Source organism: Trematomus bernacchii, unplaced genomic scaffold (genome assembly GCF_902827165.1).
Source record: "Trematomus bernacchii unplaced genomic scaffold, fTreBer1.1, whole genome shotgun sequence".
Classification (NCBI taxonomy): Eukaryota; Metazoa; Chordata; class Actinopteri; order Perciformes; family Nototheniidae; genus Trematomus; species Trematomus bernacchii.
In genome coordinates this window covers 5,610,874-5,638,660 of record NW_022987727.1, presented here as the reverse complement: position 1 = coordinate 5,638,660, position 27,787 = coordinate 5,610,874, and the positions used below count along the sequence as shown (strand labels likewise).

At 40.4% G+C, this 27,787-nt stretch overlaps 1 protein-coding gene across 1 annotated transcript; it reads left to right on the top strand.

Moving 5' to 3' along the window:
* Window positions 1–4,345: 4,345 nt before the first annotated feature.
* Window positions 4,346–27,398, top strand: wfdc2 (WAP four-disulfide core domain 2). The gene is made up of 7 exons (XM_034144995.1): window positions 4,346–4,460; window positions 4,598–4,732; window positions 16,045–16,192; window positions 17,346–17,347; window positions 26,335–26,478; window positions 26,629–26,766; window positions 26,851–27,398. The coding sequence occupies exons 1-7, from the start codon at window positions 4,367–4,369 to the stop codon at window positions 26,982–26,984; spliced, it is 795 nt and encodes a 264-aa protein (XP_034000886.1). The 5' UTR covers window positions 4,346–4,366; the 3' UTR covers window positions 26,985–27,398.
* The last annotated feature ends 389 nt before the right edge of the window (window positions 27,399–27,787 follow it).

Sequence of the window (27,787 nt, the reverse complement as noted above, 5' to 3'; positions counted from 1 at the left end):
CCTCTCCGTGAGCGATACATGCCTGAGGTGGAACTCCGATGGCTCGGGTGTTGCCCTCTGGCCAAATGTGGCGTTCCTGCCCAAGGTGCTTCCACTTGCCCACTCCAATCGGCCCATCCAGCTGGCACGCTTTAACGTCCCACAGGAGAGCCGCACGCCCGAGTTGCTGTGCCCTGTGCGTGCCCTAAGAGCGTATGTTGATGCTACGGCCTGTATACGGCAGTCAGAGCAGCTCTCCGTTTGCCATGGTGGCACTAGGAAGGGTTGTGCTCTCTCCAAGCAGTGGCTGTCCCACTGGGTTGTTGATACAATCGCACATGCCTATGGGGCCACTGGACGCCCCCTGCCATCAGGGGTGAGATGCCACTCTACAAGGAGCGTCTCAACGTCTTGGGCCGCCCTGAGAGGAGTGCCCCTGGAGACCATCTGCGCCGCGGCGTCTTGGGCGTCTTCTGGCACATTCTCCAGGTTCTACCGGGTCAATGTCGCCACTCCCCATCCTTTGGGCGTGGTCCTGTTGCCAAGCTCCGCTGCTTCCAGCTAGGTGAGTATTTGGTTTCTTCATGACATGGTTGGTATAAGTCATCCAGTGCTAAAGCACCGCCTCTGGCGGTCAGTAGGGACGAAATAGAACGATAGTTACGTCTGTAACTACGGTTCTATGAGTCCCGGATGACCGCCAGAGTTTCCTGTCACTCAGAATTCTTGTGTGCTCGCGAGAAGATTCTGGGAACAGATCCTCTGATGACACTGGCTGATATAGCCGGTGTCACGTGGGTCACAGGTGACTTTGTTGTTATTGGTACTTGTACGGCGCATGCGCGCGATGGACATATCCAGTGCTAAAGCACCGCCTCTGGCGGTCATCCGGGACTCATAGAACCGTAGTTACAGACGTAACTATCGTTCTGCTGCCTGTGCTGATAAGTGAGACGGCAATGATGCGCCCTTGAGTAGTTTCGTCTGCGTCACTACAGCATAAGTTCCGTCAAGATTCATCTTGCATGAACCGTCATCATACATTGTTATGTCTGCATCAGGGAAGGGAATGTCAGTCAGGTCTGTCCTTGGTAAGACTCTGTTCTCAGTTTCTGCGATACAGTCATGTGGTTCCCCATCTATCTCTACTGGTAGCAGTGTAGCTGGATTTAAGGTAGTAGCCTACATCTCTCGATAGTAAGATTTGGTTGTGATAGCAACGTAGCCATGCATGCTAAATGTCTAGCTGGTGACATATAGGTTTGTTTATTTTGTAACAATAGTACGGACACTGCGTGAGTTAGTTTTAGAGTTAATGATCTAAAAAGCACTATTGTTGCGTATGCCTGTACTGCCATGGAGGCTGCTATTACTGCTTGTAAACAAATGGGCATGGCTCGAGCTGTGTCTAACTGTGAAGAGTAAAATGCCACTGGTCTATTTTTCCCCCCATGCAGTTGAGTGAGTACTGACGTCATAAATCCATTCTTACAATCTGCTGTCTGAACAATCGGTTTTGCATAATCTGGTTACATCTATTCCCATTACTTTTAAGGTAACAAATGGTTTCTCTACGTGAGCCAGCATTAATTCTACTGTACCTAATTCTAAAATGTCCTCTTCCTCATCGGCTGAGCTGATAGAGACGTTATCAGAACTTGCTTCTGTGTCACTGTCAAGGTGAATCATATTGTTTTAGGTCATATTGCTTTGGGTTATCTTGTTTTGGGTTAGTCTGTTCTTTAGTTGTTTATTTTGTTTGACTCCGTAACCCTTTCCATCTGTTCAGGGTCTGTGTTTGTGTGTGATAATACATGACCTGATTCTGTTGATGCACTTGGCTTTAGTCATGCCTGCTCCACCCAGTCCTCCGTATTTTATTATATTAACTAGCTATTTATTGCTATTTATTAAATTAAAATACTGTTATGAACACTATACAATGTCTTTATTTTGGTAGATACCAGAATACATGACACAATGAATCTTTGTAATATATTTATATTCTCTAGTTTAAATAATCATACCAGTATTTAACAATGTAAACTGGTCACCTGGAATCCTGGTAAGCTTCCAGCATGGTATATTTAATACTATTATTAAACATAAACTGGTGATAGATGGATGCTGGTGACCAGCCCAGCATACCAGCATACTATGCTGGTCTATGCTGTTTTTTTTAGCTGTCCAGCTAAAGTGTCCAAAACCCCTCTAAACCAGCCAGGCTGGTCAACTTAGCTGGTCAGCCTGACCTTAGCTGGTCAGCCTGACCTTAGCTGGTCAGGCTGGTTGACCTAAATTGGTCTAAGCTGTTTTTTTCAGCAGGGAAGTCCTCCTCAATCTGCTCCATCTAACTTTTCTGCTCCTTTTTTCTTAAATCCAGTCCACTCAGCCTGTGTCCCCCTGCAATCCGAAACATTTTCAAACATATTGAGCTAAAAAGAGGCTCTGCTGTCACTAACAGTGGCAGGGCCTAACAATCCCTCACTGAAGGTAAAAGTCCCTGAGTAAACACACAAGTTACAGGAGGGTCCACGGTTTAGCATTTACGCAGTTAGCATGTTAGCCAGATCCAAATTGCACCTGTAGGTCTGTTTGATTTAGGTCACTTAGCATGTTAGCATGTTAGCTGGGTGATGCATAACAATCTGTGATTTAGGCAGGTGCAAACTTTATTTATTGGAATGATCTATTATTTATACTTTCAATGTTAGGAATTAACTATAACCCAGTAAGTACAATTCTGTGCAATTATTTATAACTTATAATCACTAACTATGTGCAGCAGGCCAAGTGAGGGACCTTCATGAGTCATTTCCAGAGTTTCAGCTTCTTCTGCTGCTGCCTCTTTTTCATGTGACTATTATTTCCTATTGTTCTGCTACATAAAAACGACTAACAGTTGCCTAAATATTTAGTCTAAATGTAAGCCTAATTAGTTCAACACCTGGTACAGCACATTTCACAGGGAGATATTACACCTATTTCCACATGCAATAATTAAACAGCTATATCTATAGCCTTCTTAGTTAGGCTACTCAACAGACTGGATTACATGTTTATAGTATAGTTTAAGTTAGCTTGCTTTTGACCAGTTAGACCATTAAAATGTAGCTTACAGTATCAACCACTGGATGTTCTGCCTCCTTTCTGATAATATGGAGATGAATGGTTCATGTGATATTACATTTAGAAATGAGGCACAGCAAATTTTGCAGACTATCTCTTGTTGTTTGTTTCTATCATGGCTCATGGGCTCTGTGATGTTTTTCATGCTCTTAAGCAAAGAAATCAGATTTCATTCATGGAATACAAATAATACTATAAGTGGAGTCATACTGGAAATAAAAAAAGGAAAAATAAAGATGATAGGAAAATCATAAGGGAATTAAAAAGTAACGAGGGAGAAGATTTTAAATTAAACTCTCTGTTCCCTTCAATTTGGCAACAAATATTTGTTATTAATGTGTGATCATCTCCCTTCCTATAAAATGGTCAGCAAAAGCTACACTTAAATAAACACATACCCTTAATTGGGAGTAGTCCCCATATCTCGTCCAAATAAAATCGTTTTTTCCTTCATAACCATGGTGAATTGTAAAGAAAATACCATTTACAGTGCTTTAGGTGTGCAGCATAGTGTAACTGGGAACAGTTTACATGTAATTCCAGATTTTGCCAATAGATGGCCACACAGGGGCAGGCTGAGTCTCCATGCTTTGAGAGACACACAACATCAGAGGATCTTTATTGTTTCATAGTGTAGTTTAAGTGCCATTTTGCATAAGAAGGACAACTGAAGCCACATTACAAAAAATAAAGCAACACACACAAAAACAATTTAGTAAATACAAAGTGCTGGTCGAGTGCAGCCAAGTTATGACGGCACAAGGTTTTCATCTTAAAATAACATTAATGGAAACATGATCATGACTAATTTATTAATAACAGTGTAATCACCATCTACTATAATTTGCTCAAAATCATTTAATTATGCCCAATCGTTGTAAGATTATTCATGCAATAATAAGCATGGCATTTTAGGTAAGTAATTGCTCCGTTTTTTCCATGATAAACTAAAATGAAATCAAATGTTCTGCTGTAGTTTCATTGAAATCCAAATAAAATAGAGATGAATATGTTGGCTGCAAGCACTCAAATTATGTTCAAACTATTACCTAAACATCATGTAATTTCTAAATAAAGTCAAACACTCTTCATTATTAGGTCCACCCCTCTGACAAGCTCAGGACCCCTAAAGTGCAAAAATATGAATGTAACTCTACAGGCACGAGGACCCAGCATCCTCCTGGGCTGCTCAGCCTGCAGGTTGTGTACTGAGATATTTGTCCACACAGGAGAACATTCTTGTGAGAAAGACGGTAACATGGAGCAGCACTGGTCAGTTTGGGCACTGGTTTTAGCACTCAGTGCTTTGGTGCACTTTTTTTTTGCTGCAGGTGCTGATGGCAATTTAACAAGTAAGTTTGTTTTTTAAAGTTCAACCTCCAAATGTGTTGTTTTTGTGAAACATTCCACTACAAGGACAATTCCATTAATGTAATCCAAGTTTCCACAGTTTATCCATCTATATGTTATTTTTCTCATTTTCCTACAGCCAAGCCAGGAGTGTGCCCTCGCAGGAACGGCCCAGGACTGTGTGCTGAATTTTGCTCCAATGACAATGACTGCCCCAATGATGAGAAGTGCTGCCATAATGGATGTGGACATGACTGCATTGTCCCGTACACAGGTTATTAGTCAAATCGTCCAAATGTTCCTCTGGCAGGGTTTGAGTGATAAATGTGTTGACAATGCCTTTATTTTGGTAGATACCAGAATACATGACACAATGAATCTTTGTAATATATTTATATTCTCTAGTTTAAATACTCATACCAGTATTTAAACAATGTATGCTGGTCACCTGGAATCCTGGTAAGCTTCCAGCATGGTATATTTAATTTAATTTAATTTCAAACCTTTATTTATCCAGGTTGTATCCCATTGAGATCATTGATCTCTTTTTCAAGGGAGACCAGAGGCCTGGGGGCTATACTACGAATCAAGATTTTCGTTTAGCAAGCTAACTTCAGGGGTTTCCGGTCCTACGAAGCTGGTTCACTTTTTAGCGGGCTAGATAACTTATTCTGAACGGCTATCCTCCGGAGCAGGATAGGTTCCAGGATAAAAGCACTGCCTGCTGACCAATCAGAGCTCAGTGTGCGGAGTTTAAAGCGATCAATTCATATGACAGGAGGAGAAAGGAAATACAGTTTAAACTGCCGTTGCAGGAAAGACAGCCGGCCAAAATCACCGACTGTGTGAACGTGAAAATGAATAGAATATCACCTCCCATCTTCAGAGCAATCTGACTATTATAACATTAGCGTTAAGAAAGCTTACTTAAATATCTGCCACAACATAAGTAACCTACAGTCCGCGGCACTGTGAGTGCAGACGTACCCCATTATCATTCATATCACATGATATCACATCATAATGTATCATATATTTCCTTATCTGAGTCAGCTTCTTGAGCCGTATCTGGCCGTGCAACACTCACAGTGTCACATACTGTATGCAGAAGTATTATTTTAAGCAACACATTAAGTTGACACTCGAGTCAAATGTAATTAAAGTCAGATCCACTCGTGTCTTGGACGGGGCAGCAGTGATATCATAAAACTGTTAATGAACGTATTCAAACACTTTTTCTTTTACCAGCAATATTCACCTTGCAGCTGCAACTATGTGGCTTTTATCCTGGATAAAGTGTTTAAGTCATGGATGTTTAAAGTTTAACGTCTTCATATTTGTCTAATATTAGTTGACTTTTCATTCAGGAAATATATGACGCGCTGCGCTGTCAGTACACGGCTTGTCCATGTTTGTGATTGGTCGAATGCTCCAAATACCACCCCTTTTATGTGAACGCGCACCTAACTAGATAGGACACGGCTGGCTTGCGGTCGAGGTGATAGCCAGCGTTGTAGGACAGTTTAGCGAGAGCGTTTTTTTTTTTTGGATTTAGTCAGCCGGATAACTCAAAACATATCCAGGATATGTTGAACTAGATTCGTAGTATACCCCCCTGTACTACGAAGCTGGATTTTTGCTTAGCCGGCTAACTTCAGGGAAATCTCGGGCTTTCCGGTCCTACGACGCTGGTTCTCTTTTTAGCAGGCTAGATTTCCATGGTAACTTATGCTGAGCGGCAAACCAGGGGGGTATACTACGAATCTAGTTCAACATATCCTGGATATGTTTTGAGTTATCCGGTTGACTAAATCCAAAAAGAAACCACTCTCGCTAAACGGTCCTACGACGCTGGCTATCAACTCGATCGCTCAAGCCAGCGGTGTCCTATCTAGTTAGGTGCGCGTTCACATGAAAGGGGTTGTATTTGGAGTGTTCGACCAATCACAAACATGGACAAGCCGTGTACTGACAGCGCAGCGCGTCATATATTTCCTGAATGAAAAGTCAACTAATATTAGACAAATATGAAGACGTTAAACTTTAAACATCCATGACTTAAACACTTTATCCAGGATAAAAGCCACATAGTTGCAGCTGCAAGGTGAATACTGCTGGTAAAAGAAAAAGTGTTTGAATACGTTCATTAACAGTTTTATGATATCACTGCCCCGTCTAAGACACGAGTGGATCTGACTTTAATTACATTTGACTCGAGTGTTTCGTCAACTTAATGTGTTGCTTAAAATAATACTTCTGCATACAGTATGTGACACTGTGAGTGTTGCACGCCAGATACGGCTCAAGAAGCTGACTCAGATAAGGAAATATATGATACATTATGATGTGATATCATGTGATATGAATGATAATGGGGTACGTCTGCACTCACAGTGCCGCGGACTGTAGGTTACTTATGTTGTGGCAGATATTTAAGTAAGCTTTCTTAACGCTAATGTTATAATAGTCAGATTGCTCTGAAGATGGGAGGTGATATTCTATTCATTTTCACGTTCACACAGTCGGTGATTTTGGCCGGCTGTCTTTCCTGCAACGGCAGTTTAAACTGTATTTCCTTTCTCCTCCTGTCATATGAATTGATCGCTTTAAACTCCGCACACTGAGCTCTGATTGGTCAGCAGGCAGTGCTTTTATCCTGGAACCTATCCTGCTCCGGAGGATAGCCGTTCAGAATAAGTTATCTAGCCCGCTAAAAAGTGAACCAGCTTCGTAGGACCGGAAACCCCTGAAGTTAGCTTGCTAAACGAAAATCTTGATTCGTAGTATAGCCCCCTGCTCCGGAGCAGGTTAGGTTGCAGGCTAAGAGATCAACTCAGTGAAAGCACCGCCTGCTGACCAATCAGAGCTCCGTGTGCGGAGTTTAAAGCGATCAATTCATATTACAGGATAGAGGAAATACAGAAAAACTGCAGTTGCAGGAAAGACGGCCGGCCAAAATCAACTGACTGTGTGAACGTGAAAATTAATAGAATATCCCCTCCCATCTTCAGAGCAATCTGACTATTATTAACATTAGCGTTAAAAAAGCTTACTTAAATATCTGCCACGACATAAGTAACCGGATCAGAGTAACATTAAGTACAGTCCGCGGCACTGTGAGTGCAGACGGCGATGTGTCCCATTATCATTCATATCATATCACATCATAATGTATCATATATTTCCTTATTTGAGTCAGCTTCTTGAGCCGTATCTGGCCTTGCAACACTCACAGTGTCACATACTGTATGCAGAAGTATTATTTTAAGCAACACATTAAGTTGACGAAACACTCGAGTCAAATTCTCCTAATTAAAGTCAGATCCACTCGTGTCTTGGACGGGGCAGTGATTTCATAAACCTGTTAATGTACGCATTCAAACACTTTTTCTTTTACCAGCTGTATTCACCTTGCAGGTGCAGCTATGTGGCTTTTATCCTGGATAAAGTGTTTAAGTCATGGATGTTTAAAGTTTAACTTCTTCATATTTGACTAATATTAAAGTTCACTTTTCATTCAGGAAGTATGACGCTGCGCTGTCAGTACGCTTGTCCGTGTTTGAGATTGGTCGAATGCTCCAAATACCACCCCTTTCATGTGAACGCGCACCTAACTAGATAGGACACGGCTGGCTTGAGCGATCCACTTGATAACCAGCGTCGTAGTACAGTTTAGCCAGAGCGCGTATGTTTTGGATTGGGCCAAGCGGCTAACTCAAACATATCCAGGTTAGGTTGAACCAGCTTCGTAGTACAGGCCTCTGCTCAAGTAGGTTCCACATGAAACATTAAAAACATAAACAGAACAACAAAAAGGACATCATACAGCATCATTACAGGGATTACAATTGACATAACTATCCACATGAACAGGTACCAACAGCTTCCGATTGAGTAGCATCCAACCGAGCTTTAAAAACATTTAGTGGCACAAGATTGCTCAGTTTCCATTTAAATTGCAGACTGTTCCAGGACAGTGGAGCTGCACATCTAAATGCTATCTTCCCTAAGACAGTCCTAGCAGTTGGCACATTTAATAAAACCACAGCATGCGATCTCAGGCAGTAGCCACTTACAATTCGCCGTGAGATCAGGGAGCAGATGTAGGATGGAAGTTTCCCTAACATGGCTTTGTATATAAAAATGTACCAGTGACTGAGCCTCCGTACAGTTAGCGAAGGCAAACCAGCCCTTGCATACAGGATACAGTGATGGGTTAATGCTTTACAGTTTGTCACAAATCTCAGTGCACTGTGATACGCAGCATCTAACTTGACCAGGCAATTGGCAGGTGCATTCATATAAATCAAATCACCATAGTCCAGCACAGGTAAAAAGGTCACAGAGACTAGCCTTTTCCTGGCCTCAAGCGAGAAACAGGACTTGTTCCTGTAGAAGAAACCTAGCCTAACCCTCAGATTTTTAAGCAGGTTATTGACATGACGTTTAAAAGTGAGACAGTCATCAAGCCAGATACCAAGGTATTTGTAACAGGTAACCACTTCAAGTTTTATTCCTTGCGTAGTTACAATATCTAAAACAGGCTCTGGTGTCTTTTTAGCTTTTGAAAAGAGCATTACCTTGGTTTTATCAACATTTAAAAGAAGCTTTAGTTCAGAGAGCTGAGTCTGAATAATGTTAAAAACAGCTTGCAATTCAACAATAGCCTCCTTAATGGAGGGACCTGCACAGTACATAACGGTATCGTCCGCATAAAAATGTAAGGTTGCTCCATCGACATTTTCACCTAAACTATTGATGTAGATGGAGAATAAAAGTGGACCTAAAACAGAACCTTGAGGAACACCATTAATAATGTTTAACCACTCAGAAGACAGCCCATCAAAGTGAACACATTGGGACCTTTCAGAGAGGTAGTTCACAAACCACCCCACTGCATGGCTGGATATGCCAATACTGAGTAGCCTCTGCTTTAAGATGCGATGATCGACGGTATCAAACGCTTTGGAAAGGTCAATAAATAGAGCTGCACAACTCTGCTTATTATCTAAAATACTCGTAATGTCATTCACCACTTTCATTGTGGCAGTGATGGTGCTATGTTGCTTTCTGAAGCCTGACTGATGTTTAGACAGGATGTCATTTGTACATAAAAACACCTTTACCTGCTCACTCACTAGGCGTTCAAGAACCTTAGCCAGAACTGATAATTTAGAGATGGGCCTATAATTATTTAATAAAGTGGCCTCCCCTCCTTTTAGTAAAGGCAGGACATACGCTGACTTCCACAATTTTGGAATTGTGTTTGTGCTGAGGGAGAGGTTAAAAAGAGTAGTGAGAGGTGGAGCAATAAAATCTGCAGCTATCTTTAAAAAGAAAGGTTCTACGTTGTCCGGGCCGGCCGGTTTCTTAGGATCTAACTTGGTTAAAGCTTCACGAACAACATCAACAGTAAAAGGAGTAAAACTAAAAGGGTTTTCCAAAACACGTTTTTCAGAGTCACAGACTGTGGTGTTCACAGAAGCAGAGTTAGTCACAGAATCAAACAGAGAGCCACAGGACACAAAATGCTCATTAAAACAATTTAACATAGTGGCCCTGTCCGATATAGTGCCAGATGCTGTGGTAATGCACGGAGGTAGCTCATTACGAATATCACCGGTGGATATCGATTTTATGGCTTTCCAAAATTTTCCAGGATTATTCAGGTTCTTTGTGGTAACTGACTGACTATTTAATACTATTATTAAACATAAACTGGTGATAGATGGATGCTGGTGACCAGCCCAGCATACCAGCATACTACAGTGTATGCTGGTCTATGCTGTTTTTTTTAGCTGGCCAGGATGGCTGGTTTAGCTGGTTTAGCTGGTGCACCAGCTAAACCAGCCATCCTGGCCAGCTAAAGTGTCCAGAACCCCTCTAAACCAGCCAGGCTGGTCAATTTAGCTAAATTGGTCTAAGCTGTTTTTTTCAGCAGGGAAGTCCTCCTCAATCTGCTCCATCGAATTTGTCTGCTCCTTTTTTCTTAAATCCAGTCCACTCAGCCTGTGTCCCCCTGCAATCCGAAAGGTTTTCAAACATGTTGAGCTAAAAAGAGGCTCTGCTGTCACTAACAGTGGCAGGGCCTCACAATCCCTCACTGAAGGTAAAAGTCCTTGAGTAAACACACAAGTTACAGGAGGGTCCACGCACGGTTTAGCATTTACGCAGTTAGCATGTTAGCCAGATCCAAATTGCACCTGTAGGTCTGTTTGATTTAGGTCACTTAGCATGTTAGCATGTTAGCTGGGTGATGCATAACAATCTGATTTAGGCAGGTGCAACCTTTATTTATTGGAATGATCTATTATTTATACTTTCAATGTTAGGAATTAACTATAACCCAGTAAGTACAATTCTGTGCAATTATTTACTTATAATCACTAACTATGAGCAGCAGGCCAAGTGAGGGACCTTCATGAGTCATTTCCAGAGTTTCAGCTTCTTCTGCTGCTGCTTCTTTTTCATGTGACTATTATTTTCTATTGTTCTGCTACATAAAAACGACTAACAGTTGCCTAAATATTTAGTCTAAATGTAAGCCTAATTAGTTCAACACCTGGTACAGCACATTTCACAGGGAGATATTACACCTATTTCCACATGCAATAATTAAACAGCTATATCTATAGCCTTCTTAGTTAGGCTACTCAACAGACTGGATTACATGTTTATAGTATAGTTTAAGTTAGCTTGCTTTCGACCAGTTAGACCAGGGATGGGCAAATGGCGGCCCGGGGGCCGCATGCGGCCCCCACCTCCTCTTTTTGCGGCCCTCAGATTAATTTATAAACAAGGTAATTAATAAAAGAATTATAAGAATTATTTATTATTATTACGTCAACTAGACTCCTAGTTACGTCGCGAGCTGCGTACATAATTTCGTTCAGCAGCCAAATACAGCAAAATAATCTGTGACGCGTTTGTGTGTATTGTGTTTGTTTCCCGGGGAAACACTCACAAGAAATACCAGCTGTTGTCATGCCTGCTATGACGTTAAGTTGCCGCTTGTTATTAGGCCTTTACAAGCTTAAAAGTTGTATTTATCATCTGAATTTGGCGAAACAAGTTTAATATTCTAAAAACCAAGACTTTATTGTTTATTTGAAATCAGATGAAAACAAACTGTCACGGACCCTTCCGTGTTATCTATGATTACTATACGCTTTTCATTCATAATTTCAGCGGGAGGGAGGGGGAGCGGCGCTGAGGAACAGCAGAGTGCGGGTTGACAGGTGTCTGTGTTGACATTCCCCTTATTGTGCGTCAGCAGAGACAGGCTACAAGTGTCTTAGGTTCAAGTTAGACAACTAATGTCTGGGTTAGTGTTCATGACTTCATGTTTATCTCATCTTAATGGTTAATCTCAATGCACACACATTTTCCGTGCTTTCCAATAGTTTAAAATAGTTTTATTCTACTGTTAAATAACCTGTTCAATACAAACATGCCACTTGTAAAAATTAAATAACTTTTCTGTGAACTGATATTTGTTTAGTGAGCTGATTAGAGGAGGTTCCCTGAAAGATTGTAAAATGTCAATGAAGATGTCAGACTTAGTATATTTGTTAATAATTACATACAATACATGGAATTTGTGTGTGTGTGTTCCAAGTGAATCTGCGGCCCCCTGGTGGCCAGTACATAAATTATGTGGCCCCCACCACCATCCAAGTTGCCCATCCCTGAGTTAGACCATTACAATGCAGCTTACAGTATCAACCACTGGATGTTCTGCCTCCTTTCTGATAATATGGAGATGAATGGTTCATGTGATATTACATTTAGAAATGAGGCACAGCAAATTTTGCAGACTATCTCTTGTTGTTTGTTTCTATCATGGCTCATGGGCTCTGTGATGTTTTTCATGCTCTTAAGCAAAGAAATCAGATTTCATTCATGGAATACAAATAATACTATAAGTGGAGTCATACTGGAAATAAAAAAAGGACAAATAAAGATGATAGGAAAATCATAAGGGAATTAAAAGGTAACGAGGGAGAAGATTTTAAATTAAACTTTCTGTTCCCTTCAATTTATATTTTGGCAAAAAATATTTGTTATTAATGTGTGATCATCTCCCTTCCTATAAAATGGTCAGCAAAAGCTACACTTAACCTCTTAAGCCCTGAGCCTGTTTTTCAGGTCTCAGGCTCGAAAATGACATTCCCAGAACAAATGACCATATCTTCCCTTCTAAAAGGGTTAAATTAATAATCTTTATTCTCAAAGTAATGATAAACCTGTGAGTTGGATGTAGAAAAGTCAGAATCAATATAGATGTTTTTTATTTTAAAGACATTTCAGATTTTACATAATAAAAAACTGTAAATTATAGTGTCCGTCCAAAAATTCTTTTTTACAGATAGTGAAAACTACCCTTGGATGATGGGTTAGTAGACTAAAAGCTTTAGGAATCCAAAGTACAACATATAATAAGTACCCTGTATCAAGATTGATGCAAAACAAGTGAAATTTGACCTTTTTAGAGAGATTTAGCCAAAAACCCCCACTTCTGGGGTCATTTGGGTGGATTTGACCTATCTCTGGCCCCCCTTGGTCGATTTTGATGAATGAAATCTCTTTATAACCGCTAGAGCCAATGGAATCGAGGGAAAGTTATATACAGACCAACACGTTAACAAATAATGCTGCGTTCACACCGGACGCGATGCGCTGTTTGGGGGCGGCGCGATTACATGTAAAGTCAATGCAGAGACGTGGACAGACGCGAATTCGCTCCGACGGCGCGCATGAAGCGGTGGACGCGGCGCGAATCACACGATTGAGGCGATTAAACGGTGCCGCGTTAAACGCGAGAGTTCAATTTTTTCAACTCGAGCGTCAAATTCACGTGACGCGTTCTCGCGGAAGCCAATCAGCGGTGAGAATCTCAGCCGCCGTCACTGACGTTCAACCACACAACATCAGCCGTTAGCTGTTAGCAGTTAGTACACAGAGCTCACAGCTCCTCATATCTGTTCAGAAACTGGACAAAAGTTAAACAAGAACAAACCACAGACTGTGTCATGGTGAATACAGTCGCTGCTTATTTATGTCTGTAGGCCGTTGTTATGAGTGTGGAATGAGCATATACAACGTTAGCTTAGCCTGGTCGATCCGATCTTCATTCAGAAAACAAGCATTTTAAAAGGTGTTTTGCCTGCCGTCTTGTCTGCAGACTTGTCAAAGCCTTAATTCATGGTTGTTACTTACCGGTATCAGTATGTTGTTACTTCGGCATCATTTAGAAACGTGTATTACAATTTAATTCATTTGTTGTAGTTGTAGCTCTCGAGCCAGCGCGTCTTGTTTGAATGATGCGAGTAAACACAGCTGGCAGCCGCGGTGAACCTCCAGCGTTTAGAGCGATGCGATAGGAGCGATTAGAGCGAAGCGAATAGTCGCATCGCGTCCGGTGTGAACGCAGCATAAGGAGTGAGAGTGACGCGTTACCAAAACCGGAAGCTGCATACACTCTGGTGGCTACCATTAGCAGCTAACTTTTCCGCTCCGATTTTTACATAAAAAATTATTTATGGATTATAAATAATTTTTTAAAAGGCACAGGTACATTATAAACCTATGGATCAACAGTTGTAGATTTTTTTTTTTTTTTTTAATGCCATTGAACACGTCTTTTGACCTAATTGACAGCTACGGTGAGACGATCTGCCGTAAAAGCTCCGTAAAGGTACGTGTTGTGATGTCTGTGTTTGCTTCCCCTGTCGCAAGTTTGGATCGCTCAGTGATGATACTATACCTAAATAATCAGTGGAGTCTCAGCTTTAATAGGCTATATTGTATGTGCAGCTACGATAAGTAATAAGGGTATCTTTATCTTGAATTGTGTGCCGCAGTGCGTTAGAATTTTTTCGCTCAGGGGTCATTTAGACCCTTCTTATGAGACTTGTGTTTTGTTTTGGTAAAAATGGTTCATATCTTCAGTTAGCTGAGATTCTTCCCGTTAATCTGGTGCTACACATTAATAGTTTCATAAATGTTAAGAAGCCCTGAGACATTATCTCGAAAACAAAACGGTGGGAGGGGTCCAATGGGGGGACCGCCGTGCTTAAGAGGTTAAATAAACACATACCCTTAATTGGGAGTAGTCCCCATATCTCGTCCAAATAAAATCGTTTTTTCCTTCATAACCATAACCATGGTGAATTGTAAAGAAAATACCATTTACAGTGCTTTAGGTGTGCAGCATAGTGTAACTGGGAACAGCTTACATGTAATTCCAGATTTTGACAATAGATGGCCACACAGGGGCAGGCTGAGTCTCCATGCTTTGAGAGACACACAACATCAGAGGATATTTATTGTTTCATAGTGTAGTTTAAAGGTGGGGTAGGTAATTTTGGAGAAACCGGCTCGAGATCGCTAGAATTTGAAAATACACAGCCGGAAAAAATCTGCCACTTCCTTACAGAGCCCCTCCTCCAACACACACGAACGCGCACATGACCAATGAGGGCACGAGATAAGATTGTCCACAGATGGAAGGCTGACAGGCAGGTAGGCCATCCAGTTATTTTAGCCGGGCCGGCTAAAATGATTGGTCGTGCTTTTTACAGTACTACGGCTTCCACAGATTAATTTTTTTAATGGATTTTTTGTCAAAGCACTTAAGATATTCATTGCTATCGGGATGTTAAGAGCATTCAATGGAATATAACAAAAAGTGTATCTCGAGCCGGTTTCTCAAACTTACCTACCCCACCTTTAAGTGCCATTTTGCATAAGAAGGACAACTGAAGCCACATTACAAAAAATTAAGGCAACACAAACAAAAACAACTTAGTAAATACAAAGTGCTGGTCGAGTGCAGCCAAGTTATGACGGCACAAGGTTTTCATCTTAAAATAACATTAATGGAAACTTGATCATGACTAATTTATTAAAAACAGTGTAATCACCATCTATAATTTGCTCAAAATCATTTAATTATGCCCAATCGTTGTAAGATTATTCATGCAATAATAAGCATGGCATTTTACGTAAGTAATTGCTCCGTTTTTTCCATGATAAACTAAAATGAAATCAAATGTTCTGCTGTAGTTTCATTGAAATCCAAATAAAATAGAGATGAATATGTTGGCTGCAAGCACTCAAATTATGTTCAAACTATTACCTAAACATCATGTAATTTCTAAATAAAGTCAAACACTCTTCATTATTAGGTCCACCCCTCTGACAAGCTCAGGACCCCTAAAGTGCAAAAATATGAATGTAACTCTACAGGCACGAGGACCCAGCATCCTCCTGGGCTGCTCAGCCTGCAGGTTGTGTACTGAGATATTTGTCCAAACAGGAGAACATTCTTGTGAGAAAGACGGTAACATGGAGTAGCACTGGTCAGTTTGGGCCCTGGTTTTAGCACTCAGTGCTTTGGTGCACTTTGACATCGTTTTTGCTGTAGGTGCTGATGACAATTTAACAAGTAAGTTTGTTTTTTAAAGTTCAACCTCCAAATGTGTTGTTTGTGTGAAACATTCCACTACAAGGACAATTCTATTAATGTAATCCAAGTTTCCACAGCTTATCCATCTATATGTTATTTTTCTCATTTTCCTACAGCCAAGCCAGGAGTGTGCCCTCGCAAGAACGGCCCAGGACCCAGCCCAGGACTGTGTGCTGAATTTTGCTCCAATGACAATGACTGCCCCAATGATGAGAAGTGCTGCCATAATGGATGTGGACATGGCTGCATTGCCCCGTACACTGTGTACACAGGTTAGTAGTCAAATCGTCCAAATGTTCCTCTGGCAGGGTTTGAGTGATAAATGTGTTGACAATGCCTTTATTTTGGTAGATACCAGAATACATGACACAATGAATCTTTGTAATATATTTATATTCTCTAGTTTAAATACTCATACCAGTATTTAAACAATGTATGCTGGTCACCTGGAATCCTGGTAAGCTTCCAGCATGGTATATTTAATACTATTTTTAAACATAAACTGGTGATAGATAGATGCTGGTGACCAGCCCAGCATACCAGCATACTACAGTGTATGCTGGTCTATGCTGTTTTTTTTAGCTGGCCAGGATGGCTGGTTTAGCTGGTTTAGCTGGTGCACCAGCTAAACCAGCCATCCTGGCCAGCTAAAGTGTCCAGAACCCCTCTAAACCAGCCAGGCTGGTCAATGTAGCTAAATTGGTCTAAGCTGTTTTTTTCAGCAGGGAAGTCCTCCTCAATCTGCTCCATCAAATTTGTCTGCTCCTTTTTTCTTAAATCCAGTCCACTCAGCCTGTGTCCCCCTGCAATCCGAAAGGTTTTCAAACATGTTGAGCTAAAAAGAGGCTCTGCTGTCACTAACAGTGGCAGGGCCTAACAATCCCTCACTGAAGGTAAAAGTCCTTGAGTAAACACACAAGTTACAGGAGGGTCCACGGTTTAGCATTTACGCAGTTAGCATGTTAGCCAGATCCAAATTGCACCTGTAGGTCTGTTTGATTTAGGTCACTTAGCATGTTAGCATGTTAGCTGGGTGATGCATAACAATCTGTGATTTAGGCAGGTGCAACCTTTATTTATTGGAATGATCTATTATTTATACTTTCAATGTTAGGAATTAACTATAACCCAGTAAGTACAATTCTGTGCAATTATTTACTTATAATCACTAACTATGAGTAGCAGGCCAAGTGAGGGACCTTCATGAGTCATTTCCAGAGTTTCAGCTTCTTCTGCTGCTGCTTCTTTTTCATGTGACTATTATTTTCTATTGTTCTGCTACATAAAAACGACTAACAGTTGCCTAAATATTTAGTCTAAATGTAAGCCTAATTAGTTCAACACCTGGTACAGCACATTTCACAGGGAGATATTACACCTATTTCCACATGCAATAATTGAACAGCTATATCTATAGCCGTCTTAGTTAGGCTACTCAACAGACTGGATTACATGTTTATAGTATAGTTTAAGTTAGCTTGCTTTCGACCAGTTAGACCAGGGATGGGCAAATGGCGGCCCGGGGGCCGCATGCGGCCCCCACCTCCTCTTTTTGCGGCACTCAGATTAATTTATAAACAAGGTAATTAATAAAAGAATTATAAGAATTATGTATTATTATTACGTCAACTAGACTCCTAGTTACGTCGCGAGCTGCGTACATAATTTCGTTCAGCAGCCAAATACAGCAAAATAATCTGTGACGCGTTTGTGTGTATTGTGTTTGTTTCCCGGGGAAACACTCACAAGAAATACCAGCTGTTGTCATGCCTGCTATGACGTTAAGTTGCCGCTTGTTATTAGGCCTTTACAAGCTTAAAAGTTGTATTTATCATCTGAATTTGGCGAAACAAGTTTAATATTCTAAAAACCAAGACTTTATTGTTTATTTGAAATCAGATGAAAACAAACTGTCACGGACCCTTCCGTGTTATCTATGATTACTATACGCTTTTCATTCATAATTTCAGCGGGAGGGAGGGGGAGCGGCGCTGAGGAACAGCAGAGTGCGGGTTGACAGGTGTCTGTGTTGACATTCCCCTTATTGTGCGTCAGCAGAGACAGGCTCCAAGTGTCTTAGGTTCAAGTTAGACAACTAATGTCTGGGTTAGTGTTCATGACTTCATGTTTATCTCATCTTAATGGTTAATCTCAATGCACACACATTTTCCGTGCTTTCCAATAGTTTAAAATAGTTTTATTCTACTGTTAAATAACCTGTTCAATACAAACATGCCACTTGTAAAAATTAAATAACTTTTCTGTGAACTGATATTTGTTTAGTGAGCTGATTAGAGGAGGTTCCCTGAAAGATTGTAAAATGTCAATGAAGATGTCAGACTTAGTATATTTGTTAATAATTACATACAATACATGGAATTTGTGTGTGTGTGTTCCAAGTGAATCTGCGGCCCCTGGTGGCCAGTACATAAATTATGTGGCCCCCACCACCATCCAAGTTGCCCATCCCTGAGTTAGACCATTAAAATGCAGCTTACAGTATCAACCACTGGATGTTCTGCCTCCTTTCTGATAATATGGAGATGAATGGTTCATGTGATATTACATTTAGAAATGAGGCACAGCAAATCTTTCCATCTTTAGAAAAAGTCATTATGAAAATTGTTCATGAATCTGTAGCTTTGACCGTCAGTGTAATGCTGATATGTTGTGCTTTCGGCTGGTTCACCATTACACAGCACATTAGAGTGCATGCATTGGCACCATCTTATCAGGATCAGGGGACTGGATCAGATAGTCCAGTCTCGTTGCTGCAGTGGGAGCCTCAGCCACTCTCATCTGAAATCTAATACATGCAAAGCTGCTAGCTGACTCATGGAGAAGCAAAATGCTATTGTGCAGACTATCTCTTGTTGTTTGTTTCTATCATGGCTCATGGGCTCTGTGATGTTTTTCATGCTCATAAGCAAAGAAATCAGATTTCATTCATGGAATACAAATAATACTATAAGTGGAGTCATACTGGAAATAAAAAAAGGAAAAATAAAGATGATAGGAAAATCATAAGGGAATTAAAAGGTAACGAGGGAGAAGATTTTAAATTAAACTTTCTGTTCCCTTCAATTTATATTTTGGCAAATAATATTTGTTATTAATGTGTGATATCTCCCTTCCTATAAAATGGTCAGCAAAAGCTACACTTAAATAAACACATACCCTTAATTGGGAGTAGTCCCCATATCTTGTCCAAATAAAATCGTTTTTTCATTCATAACCATAACCATGGTGAATTGTAAAGAAAATACCATTTACAGTGCTTTAGGTGTGCAGCATAGTGTAACTGGGAACAGCTTACATGTAATTCCAGATTTTGCCAATAGATGGCCACACAGGGGCAGGCTGAGTCTCCATGCTTTGAGAGACACACAACATCAGAGGATCTTTATTGTTTCATAGTGTAGTTTAAAGGTGGGGTAGGTAATTTTGGAGAAACCGGCTCGAGTGCGCTAGAATTTGAAAATACACAGCCGGAAAAAATCTGCCACTTCCTTACAGAGCCCCTCCTCCAACACACACGAACGCGCACATGACCAATGAGGGCACGAGATAAGTTTGTGCACAGATGGAAGGCTGACAGGCAGGTAGGCCATCCAGTTATTTTAGCCGGGCCGGCTAAAATGATTGGTCGTGCTTTTTACAGTACTACGGCTTCCACAGATGAATTTTTTTAATGGATTTTTTGTCAAAGCACTTAAGATATTCATTGCTATCGGGATGTTAAGAGCATTCCATGGAATATAACAAAAAGTGTATCTCGAGCCGGTTTCTCAAACTTACCTACCCCACCTTTAAGTGCCATTTTGCATAAGAAGGACAACTGAAGCCACATTACAAAAAATTAAGGCAACACAAACAAAAACAACTTAGTAAATACAAAGTGCTGGTCGAGTGCAGCCAAGTTATGACGGCACAAGGTTTTCATCTTAAAATAACATTAATGGAAACATGATCATGACTAATTTATTAAAAACAGTGTAATCACCATCTATAATTTGCTCAAAATCATTTAATTATGCCCAATCGTTGTAAGATTATTCATGCAATAATAAGCATGGCATTTTAGGTAAGTAATTGCTCCGTTTTTTCCATGATAAACTAAAATGAAATCAAATGTTCTGTTGTAGTTTCATTGAAATCCAAATAAAATAGAGATGAATATGTTGGCTGCAAGCACTCAAATTATGTTCAAACTATTACCTAAACATCATGTAATTCACTGGTTTTAGCACTCAGTGCTTTGGTGCACTTTGACATCGTTTTTGCTGTGCTGATGACAATTTAACAAGTAAGTTTGTTTTTTAAAGTTCAACCTCCAAATGTGTTGTTTGTGTAAAACATTCCACTACAAGGACAATTCCATTAATGTAATCCAAGTTTCCACAGCTTATCCATCTATATGTTATTTTTCTCTTTTTCCTACAGCCAAGCCAGGAGTGTGCCCTCACAGGAACGGCCCAGGACTGTGTGCTTTATTTTGCTTCAATGACAATAACTGCCCCAATGATGAGAAGTGCTGCCATAATGGATGTGGACATGACTGCATTGCCCCGTATACACAGGTTAGATGTTCGTCAAATCGTCCAAATGTTCCTCTGGCAGGGTTTGAGTGATAAATGTGTTCACAATGTCTTTATTTTGGTAGATACCAGAATACATGACACAATGAATCTTTGTAATATATTTATATTCTCTAGTTTAAATAATCATACCAGTATTTATTCAAACAATGTATGCTGGTCACCTGGAATCCTGGTAAGCTTCCAGCATGGTATATTTAATACTATTATTAAACATAAACTGGTTATTTTCATTTCATTTCAAACCTTTATTTAACCAGATGGTCCCATTGAGATCATCGATCTCTTTTTCAAGGGAGACCTGCAAAAAAGAGATCCACCAGATAGATGGATGCTGGTGACCAGCCCAGCATACCAGCATACTATGCTGGTCTATGCTGTTTTTTTTAGCTGGCCAGGATGGCTGGTTTAGCCAGGTTTTGGTTTTCGAAAAGTTTTCAAACATGTTGTGCTAAAAAGAAGCTCTGCTGTCAATAACAGTGGCAGGGCCTCACAATCCCTCACTGAAGGTAAAAGTCCCTGAGTAAACACACAAGTTACAGGAGGGTCCACGGTTTAGCATTTACGCAGTTAGCATGTTAGCCAGATCCAAATTGCACCTGTAGGTCTGTTTGATTTAGGTCACTTAGCATGTTAGCTGGGTGATGCATAACAATCTGTGATTTAGGCAGGTGCAACCTTTATTTATTGGAATGATCTATTATTTATACTTTTAATGTTAGGAATGAACTATAACCCAGTAAGTACAATTCTGTGCAATTGTTTACTTATAATCACTAACTATGAGCAGCAGGCCAGGTGAGGGACCTTCATGAGTCATTTCCAGAGTTTCAGCTTCTCCTGCTGCTGCTTCTTTTTCATGTGACTATTATTTAGTGGGAATGCTGATACAGCATTCCCACTATATGTTATTCAAAATCTTGATTCCGCCCGTTATTTTGCCGGTCTTCTTCTCCCACATTCCAGATCGCAGAAACTCAGTTCAAACATCAAAACGTTCAGCTCGGTCGGGAATCGATGGCTATTACTTTTCTCATTCATAACTTTCATAATTCTCGAGATATATCCCATAATTCATTTTTTTTTTAAACTGCCATAATTCCCAAACCCTACATTCCTGAGACATAATTTTTCATGACAAACGTAGGAAAACATCTCGTAGCTTGAAAAATGACATATAATTAAGCAAAAAATAATTAAACAAAATGCCTCTTGAGGGCATGAAGTGACAAAAACTTTCAACATGTCTCCATTAAAGCCCATTGTAATTTCAGGCTGATATTTACTCACAGCAGCAGCCGCACACCTTTAGTTAATCTGCCAAAAAGGCCACATTATTGACCCGAAAGTACACAAAAAGCACACTTCAGATACTCAAGGTCCTTGAGATGCTTCACGCTTTGAAATTTCACCGATATCTGTTACGGTTCTTCAACAAAAACGTTCACATGTAACAGGTTTATCTCTCATTCAGAACAATGCAAATGCTCTCCTCTCACTGATTACTGCACGTTGACACGTCGTTAGCTCAGATATAAACACCTGTGTCATGGAACACGATGATGTCATAACTCCAACTGACATGCTCAGAGCAGCAGACTTCAGATAATGGTTAATGGTCCTGCCCTCAACAGCTCTACGTCAATTATGGGGTGTCATCATATGCCATTTCCATGGAAGATCAAGAGAAGAGAGAGAGGGCGATAGAAGAGAGAGAGGGCAATCAAGAGAAGAGAGAGAGGGCGATCAAGAGGAGAGAGAGAGGGCGATCAAGAGAAGAGAGAGAGGGTGATAGAAAAGTGAGAGGGTGATCAAGAGAAGAGAGAGAGGGCAATCAAGAGAAGAGAGAGAGGGTGATAGAAGAGTGAGAGGGTGATAGAAGAGTGAGAGGGTGATCAAAAGAAAAGAGAGAGGGCGATCAAGAGAAGAGAGGGCGATCAAGAGAAGAGAGAGAGTCAAACTAAAGTGGAGACATGGCAGAAACCCTAAAGTGAAGTGTTCTCCTGTGAGAGGGCGATCAAGAGGAGAAAGAGAGGGCGATCAAGAGAAGAGAGAGAGGGCGATCAAGAGAAGAGAGAGAGGGCGATCAAGAGAAGCGAGAGACGGCGATCAAGAGAAGAGAGAGAGGGTGATAGAAGAGTGAGAGGGTGATCAAGAGAAGAGAGAGAGGAAAGAGAGAGAGGGCGATCAAGAGAAGAGAGAGGGCGATCAAGAGAAGAGAGAGGGCGAGCAAGAGAAGAGAGAGAGAAGAGAGAGAGGGCGATCAAGAGAAGAGAGAGAGTAATGTAACCTCCTAATGTAATGTATAACTCCTATGAAAATGTGCTCAAACTTCACATGTGTGCTAACAGTCCAGCCGTGAAGACATCTACGGGACAGTTTTGAGATTTCTTCAAATGCCGTTGCCATGGCAACACAATGCTCGCCATGAAACACGGTTTCTCATAACTTCATTGAAAATGCTCCAAACGGCCCAAAACTTCACAGGTTTGGTAACGATGCAGCCATCAACGCATCTAAGCATATTATGGGATGTCATCAAATGCCGTTGGCATGGCGACAGATCATTCGCCATCAAGTTAGTTCAAAAGTTTGCAGTTCAAATATTCTGCTGCTTTTCCAAGCCTTTTTACTTTTTTTTCTTCTCTCATCACACATTCAAGCCTCCCAGTGTTCATGTATCATTTCAATCTAAATTCTTCACTTTCTTCTTACACATTACATTTCAGCATAGCAGTTTAGCGTCAGCTTTTCAGCATAAAGCATTCCCACTAGCAATTTCTTCAGGAATTGCATTCTCTAGTTTTCTATTGTTCTGCTACATAAAAACGACTAACAGTTGCCTAAATATTTAGTCTAAATGTAAGATTAGATTAGATTAGATTACTTTATTGTCATTACAAAATGCAAGCACAGTGTAACGAAAGCCTAATTAGTTCAACACCTGGTACAGCACATTTCACAGGGAGATATTACACCTATTTCCACATGCAATAATTAAACAGCTATATCTATAGCCTTCTTAGTTAGGCTACTCAACAGACTGGATTACATGTTTATAGTATAGTTTAAGTTAGCTTGCTTTCGACCAGTTAGACCATTAAAATGCAGCTTACAGTATCAACCACTGGATGTTCTGCCTCCTTTCTGATAATATGGAGGTGAATGGTTCATGTGATATTACATTTAGAAATGAGGTACAGCAAATCTTTCCATCTTTAGAAAAAGTCATTATGAAAATTGTTCATGAATCTGTAGCTTTGACCGTCAGTGTAATGCTGATATGTTGTGCTTTCGGCTGGTTCACCATTACACAGCACATTAGAGTGCATGCATTGGCACCATCTTATCAGGATCAGGGGACTGGATCAGATAGTCCAGTCTCGTTGCTGCAGTGGGAGCCTCAGCCACTCTCATCTGAAATCTAATACATGCAAAGCTGCTAGCTGACTCATGGAGAAGCAAAATGCTATTGTGCAGACTATCTCTTGTTGTTTGTTTCTATCATGGCTCATGGGTCATGGGCTCTGTGATGTTTTTCATGCTCTTAAGCAAAGAAATCAGATTTCATTCATGGAATACAAATAATACTATAAGTGGAGTCATACTGGAAATAAAAAAAGGAAAAATAAAGATGATAGGAAAATCATAAGGGAATTAAAAGGTAACGAGGGAGAAGATTTTAAATTAAACTTTCTGTTCCCTTCAATTTATATTTTGGCAAAAAAGCTACACTTAAATAAACACATACCCTTAATTGGGAGTAGTCCCCATATCTCGTCCAAATAAAATCGTTTTTTCCTTCATAACCATAACCATGGTGAATTGTAAAGAAAATACCATTTACAGTGCTTTAGGTGTGCAGCATAGTGTAACTGGGAACAGCTTACATGTAATTCCAGATTTTGCCAATAGATGGCCACACAGGGGCAGGCTGAGTCTCCATGCTTTGAGAGACACACAACATCAGAGGACCTTTATTGTTTCATAGTGTAGTTTAAGTGCCATTTTGCATAAGAAGGACAACTGAAGCCACATTACAAAAAATAAAGCAACACAAACAAAAACAACTTAGTAAATACAAAGTGCTGGTCGAGTGCAGCCAAGTTATGACGGCACAAGGCTTTCATCTTAAAATAACATTACAGTTTTTCTCGATTGCTAACACACTAAAATTATACATAAAGCACAATTATTTTAACTGACACTCAAAGAGCAAAACATCGGCTCAAATCTCCAAAACTCTCAACACGTTTTCAGTTTTTCACACAATTTGCAAATCAACATGGCACTTTTTGCAAACCACTGCACACGTTTCTCCACGTAAGACACAGGAATCTGACATAAAGTCACGTGTGAGCAGGTTTAAAACACTGATATTCAAAATGCCTCACACATGGACCAATGATCAAGAAACACGTTCCACCTGACCAAACACCTGATAGCATAATTGTTGGCTCATCAATCAGGATGTTAGCACTATGACTTGACTCGAGTCAACTCAGCCGTCTCTCGAGTTTGTTTTTTCAATTCAGCTGCTCTTCATTTTTTGTCCTGCTATATTTGATGATCGATACAAATATTTGTTATCATAAGTTCTTAATAAAACTGACACTGTTGGACTCGGTACTAGTTTGACTGCTACCAGAAATAAAATGAAGTACTTTTACTGTGTACTTTGTGAGTAATCCTCTGTCAAAGACCCCTCCATACATAATGCATGTTTTCTGCTGTCTCTGATGAGTGATAAAAAGACAATTTTACCATTAGTTCTACACAAATCCTGCACAATTTACTGTGGTAAACTTACTTTTATGCAACACAGACACTGACCAACCACTATATCTTTGTTGTTTATCTGAAGGGCTGAGAAAAAAAGAGGTGCAGGTGGAAGGCTAAGGATTTTCAATGAGGCACAGGAAGCAGCAGTTACAAACTTGGTTTTGGCAAACAATGCCATCACACTTAGAGAGATCCGAAGCATAGTAACTATGTGCTGAGATGCATGTTGCACAATGTTATTTTTGAATAAAATATGATTTCATTCAACAACTCATTTGTATTTCTTCATTTACTGTATTTCTGTAAAAACTGTAATGGAAACATGATCATGACTAATTTATTAATAACAGTGTAATCACCATCTACTATAATTTGCTCAAAATCATTTAATTATGCCCAATCGTTGTAAGATTATTCATGCAATAATAAGCATGGCATTTTAGGTAAGTAATTGCTCCGTTTTTTCCATGATAAACTAAAATGAAATCAAATGTTCTGCTGTAGTTTCATTGAAATCCAAATAAAATAGAGATGAATATGTTGGCTGCAAGCACTCAAATTATGTTCAAACTATTACCTAAACATCATGTAATTTCTAAATAAAGTCAAACACTCTTCATTATTAGGTCCACCCCTCTGACAAGCTCAGGACCCCTAAAGTGCAAAAATATGAATGTAACTCTACAGGCACGAGGACCCAGCATCCTCCTGGGCTGCTCAGCCTGCAGGTTGTGTACTGAGATATTTGTCCAAACAGGAGAACATTCTTGTGAGAAAGACGGTAACATGGAGCAGCACTGGTCAGTTTGGGCACTGGTTTTAGCACTCAGTGCTTTGGTGCACTTTGACATCGTTTTTGCTGCAGGTGCTGATGGCAATTTAACAAGTAAGTTTGTTTTTTAAAGTTCAACCTCCAAATGTGTTGTTTGTGTGAAACATTCCACTACAAGGACAATTCCATTAATGTAATCCAAGTTTCCACAGCTTATCCATCTCCTCTTCTGCTTTACTGTTTCTTTCTCTCAGCGATTCTTCCCAAACCAGGCCACTGCCCACGCCTTCTTAATGTTATCCCATCACATAAGGGGTGTGAGTGTGATGAAGACTGTCCTGCTGACAACAAATGCTGTGTCTTTGACTGTGGAGCTGTCTGTGTCCCCCCTGCTTTCAGTACGAGCCTCAAACCTTTTCTCAAGTGGACAGCTGTTTAAACTTCTGTTTAATCTTTCAGTGACGCTGAAACCAAGAATGGACAGGTTCTTGTAACACATTTCTGCTTCATCCATCTTTGTATATGTTATTTTTCTCTTTTTCCTACAGCCAAGCCAGGAGTGTGCCCTCGCAGGAACTGGGGCTCAGGACTGTGTGCTGAATATTGCTCCAATGACAATGACTGCCCCAATGATGAGAAGTGCTGCCATAATGGATGTGGACATGAGTGCATTGCCCCGTACACAGGTTAGATGTTAGTCAAATCGTCCAAATGTTCCTCTGGCAGGGTTTGAGTGATAAATGTGTTGACACTGTGATTTGTCTCTTCAGTGAAGCGGGGTCGCTGCGCTCTTCCCCAGGGAACCCCCATGTGTGCCGAGTACTGCTATCATGACGGTCAGTGCCCAGGAGAACAGAAGTGCTGCAAGACAACCTGCGGCCACGCCTGCAGCGAGCCCTGCTGATTGGACAGCTCGGGATTCAGCTGCATGTGGAGAGACAATGTGTCATGTTCTCTTTTTCAACTCCATAAAAGCACCCTTTGGAAGTATATCCCAGCATTGATTTGCACAAAGTTGGATTATTTGGGGAGGAGAGAAATGTGTCATTCAAATATAGTTAGGATATTATTTTATGCACCTGTACTTTAATAACCAAAATAAAAGTATTTTACTCTTCATTTAAAGAAGAGTTGGCAGGGTGCCATGCATAGTCTTCACAAACCCTACATTATGTTTGCGATTTTATCTTATACTAGAACATCTGGGTTTTTTACCGGTTTTGATATAATATCCCTCATCTCAATTGATGAAAAATGTACTGTACTAGTATACTGCAATTCTTTGTATTTCAACCAATAAACATGTTTCCAGAACTTAGGAATGTCTTATGTATTTCTCACCTAGCTGGTTATAGGTCTTGGGTTTAACAGGTCTCTTTTGTGGACTTATTAGGCGAGAGCTTGGCTGAATAAACAAAGATGAAATATGCCAAGAATGGAAAGTGCTTACTGGCAGAAACAAGACTATTAAAAGAGGTGGCCAAGATTGTCTGAAACACACATTGTACCATAGCTGTGAGGAGCCACTCATTATTGAAGATATGCATCCTTCACAGACTGTTTTCTCTGGCTGTGTTTATGTACTTGATTGGAAAGAAAACATAGTTTGCAGTGGAGCAGATATGAACATCATTTAGGTGGAATGCTGCTCTTTTCTTTGTTTTTGTTCCATGTTGCCAAACGTGAAGGGGTGAGAATCACTGACCG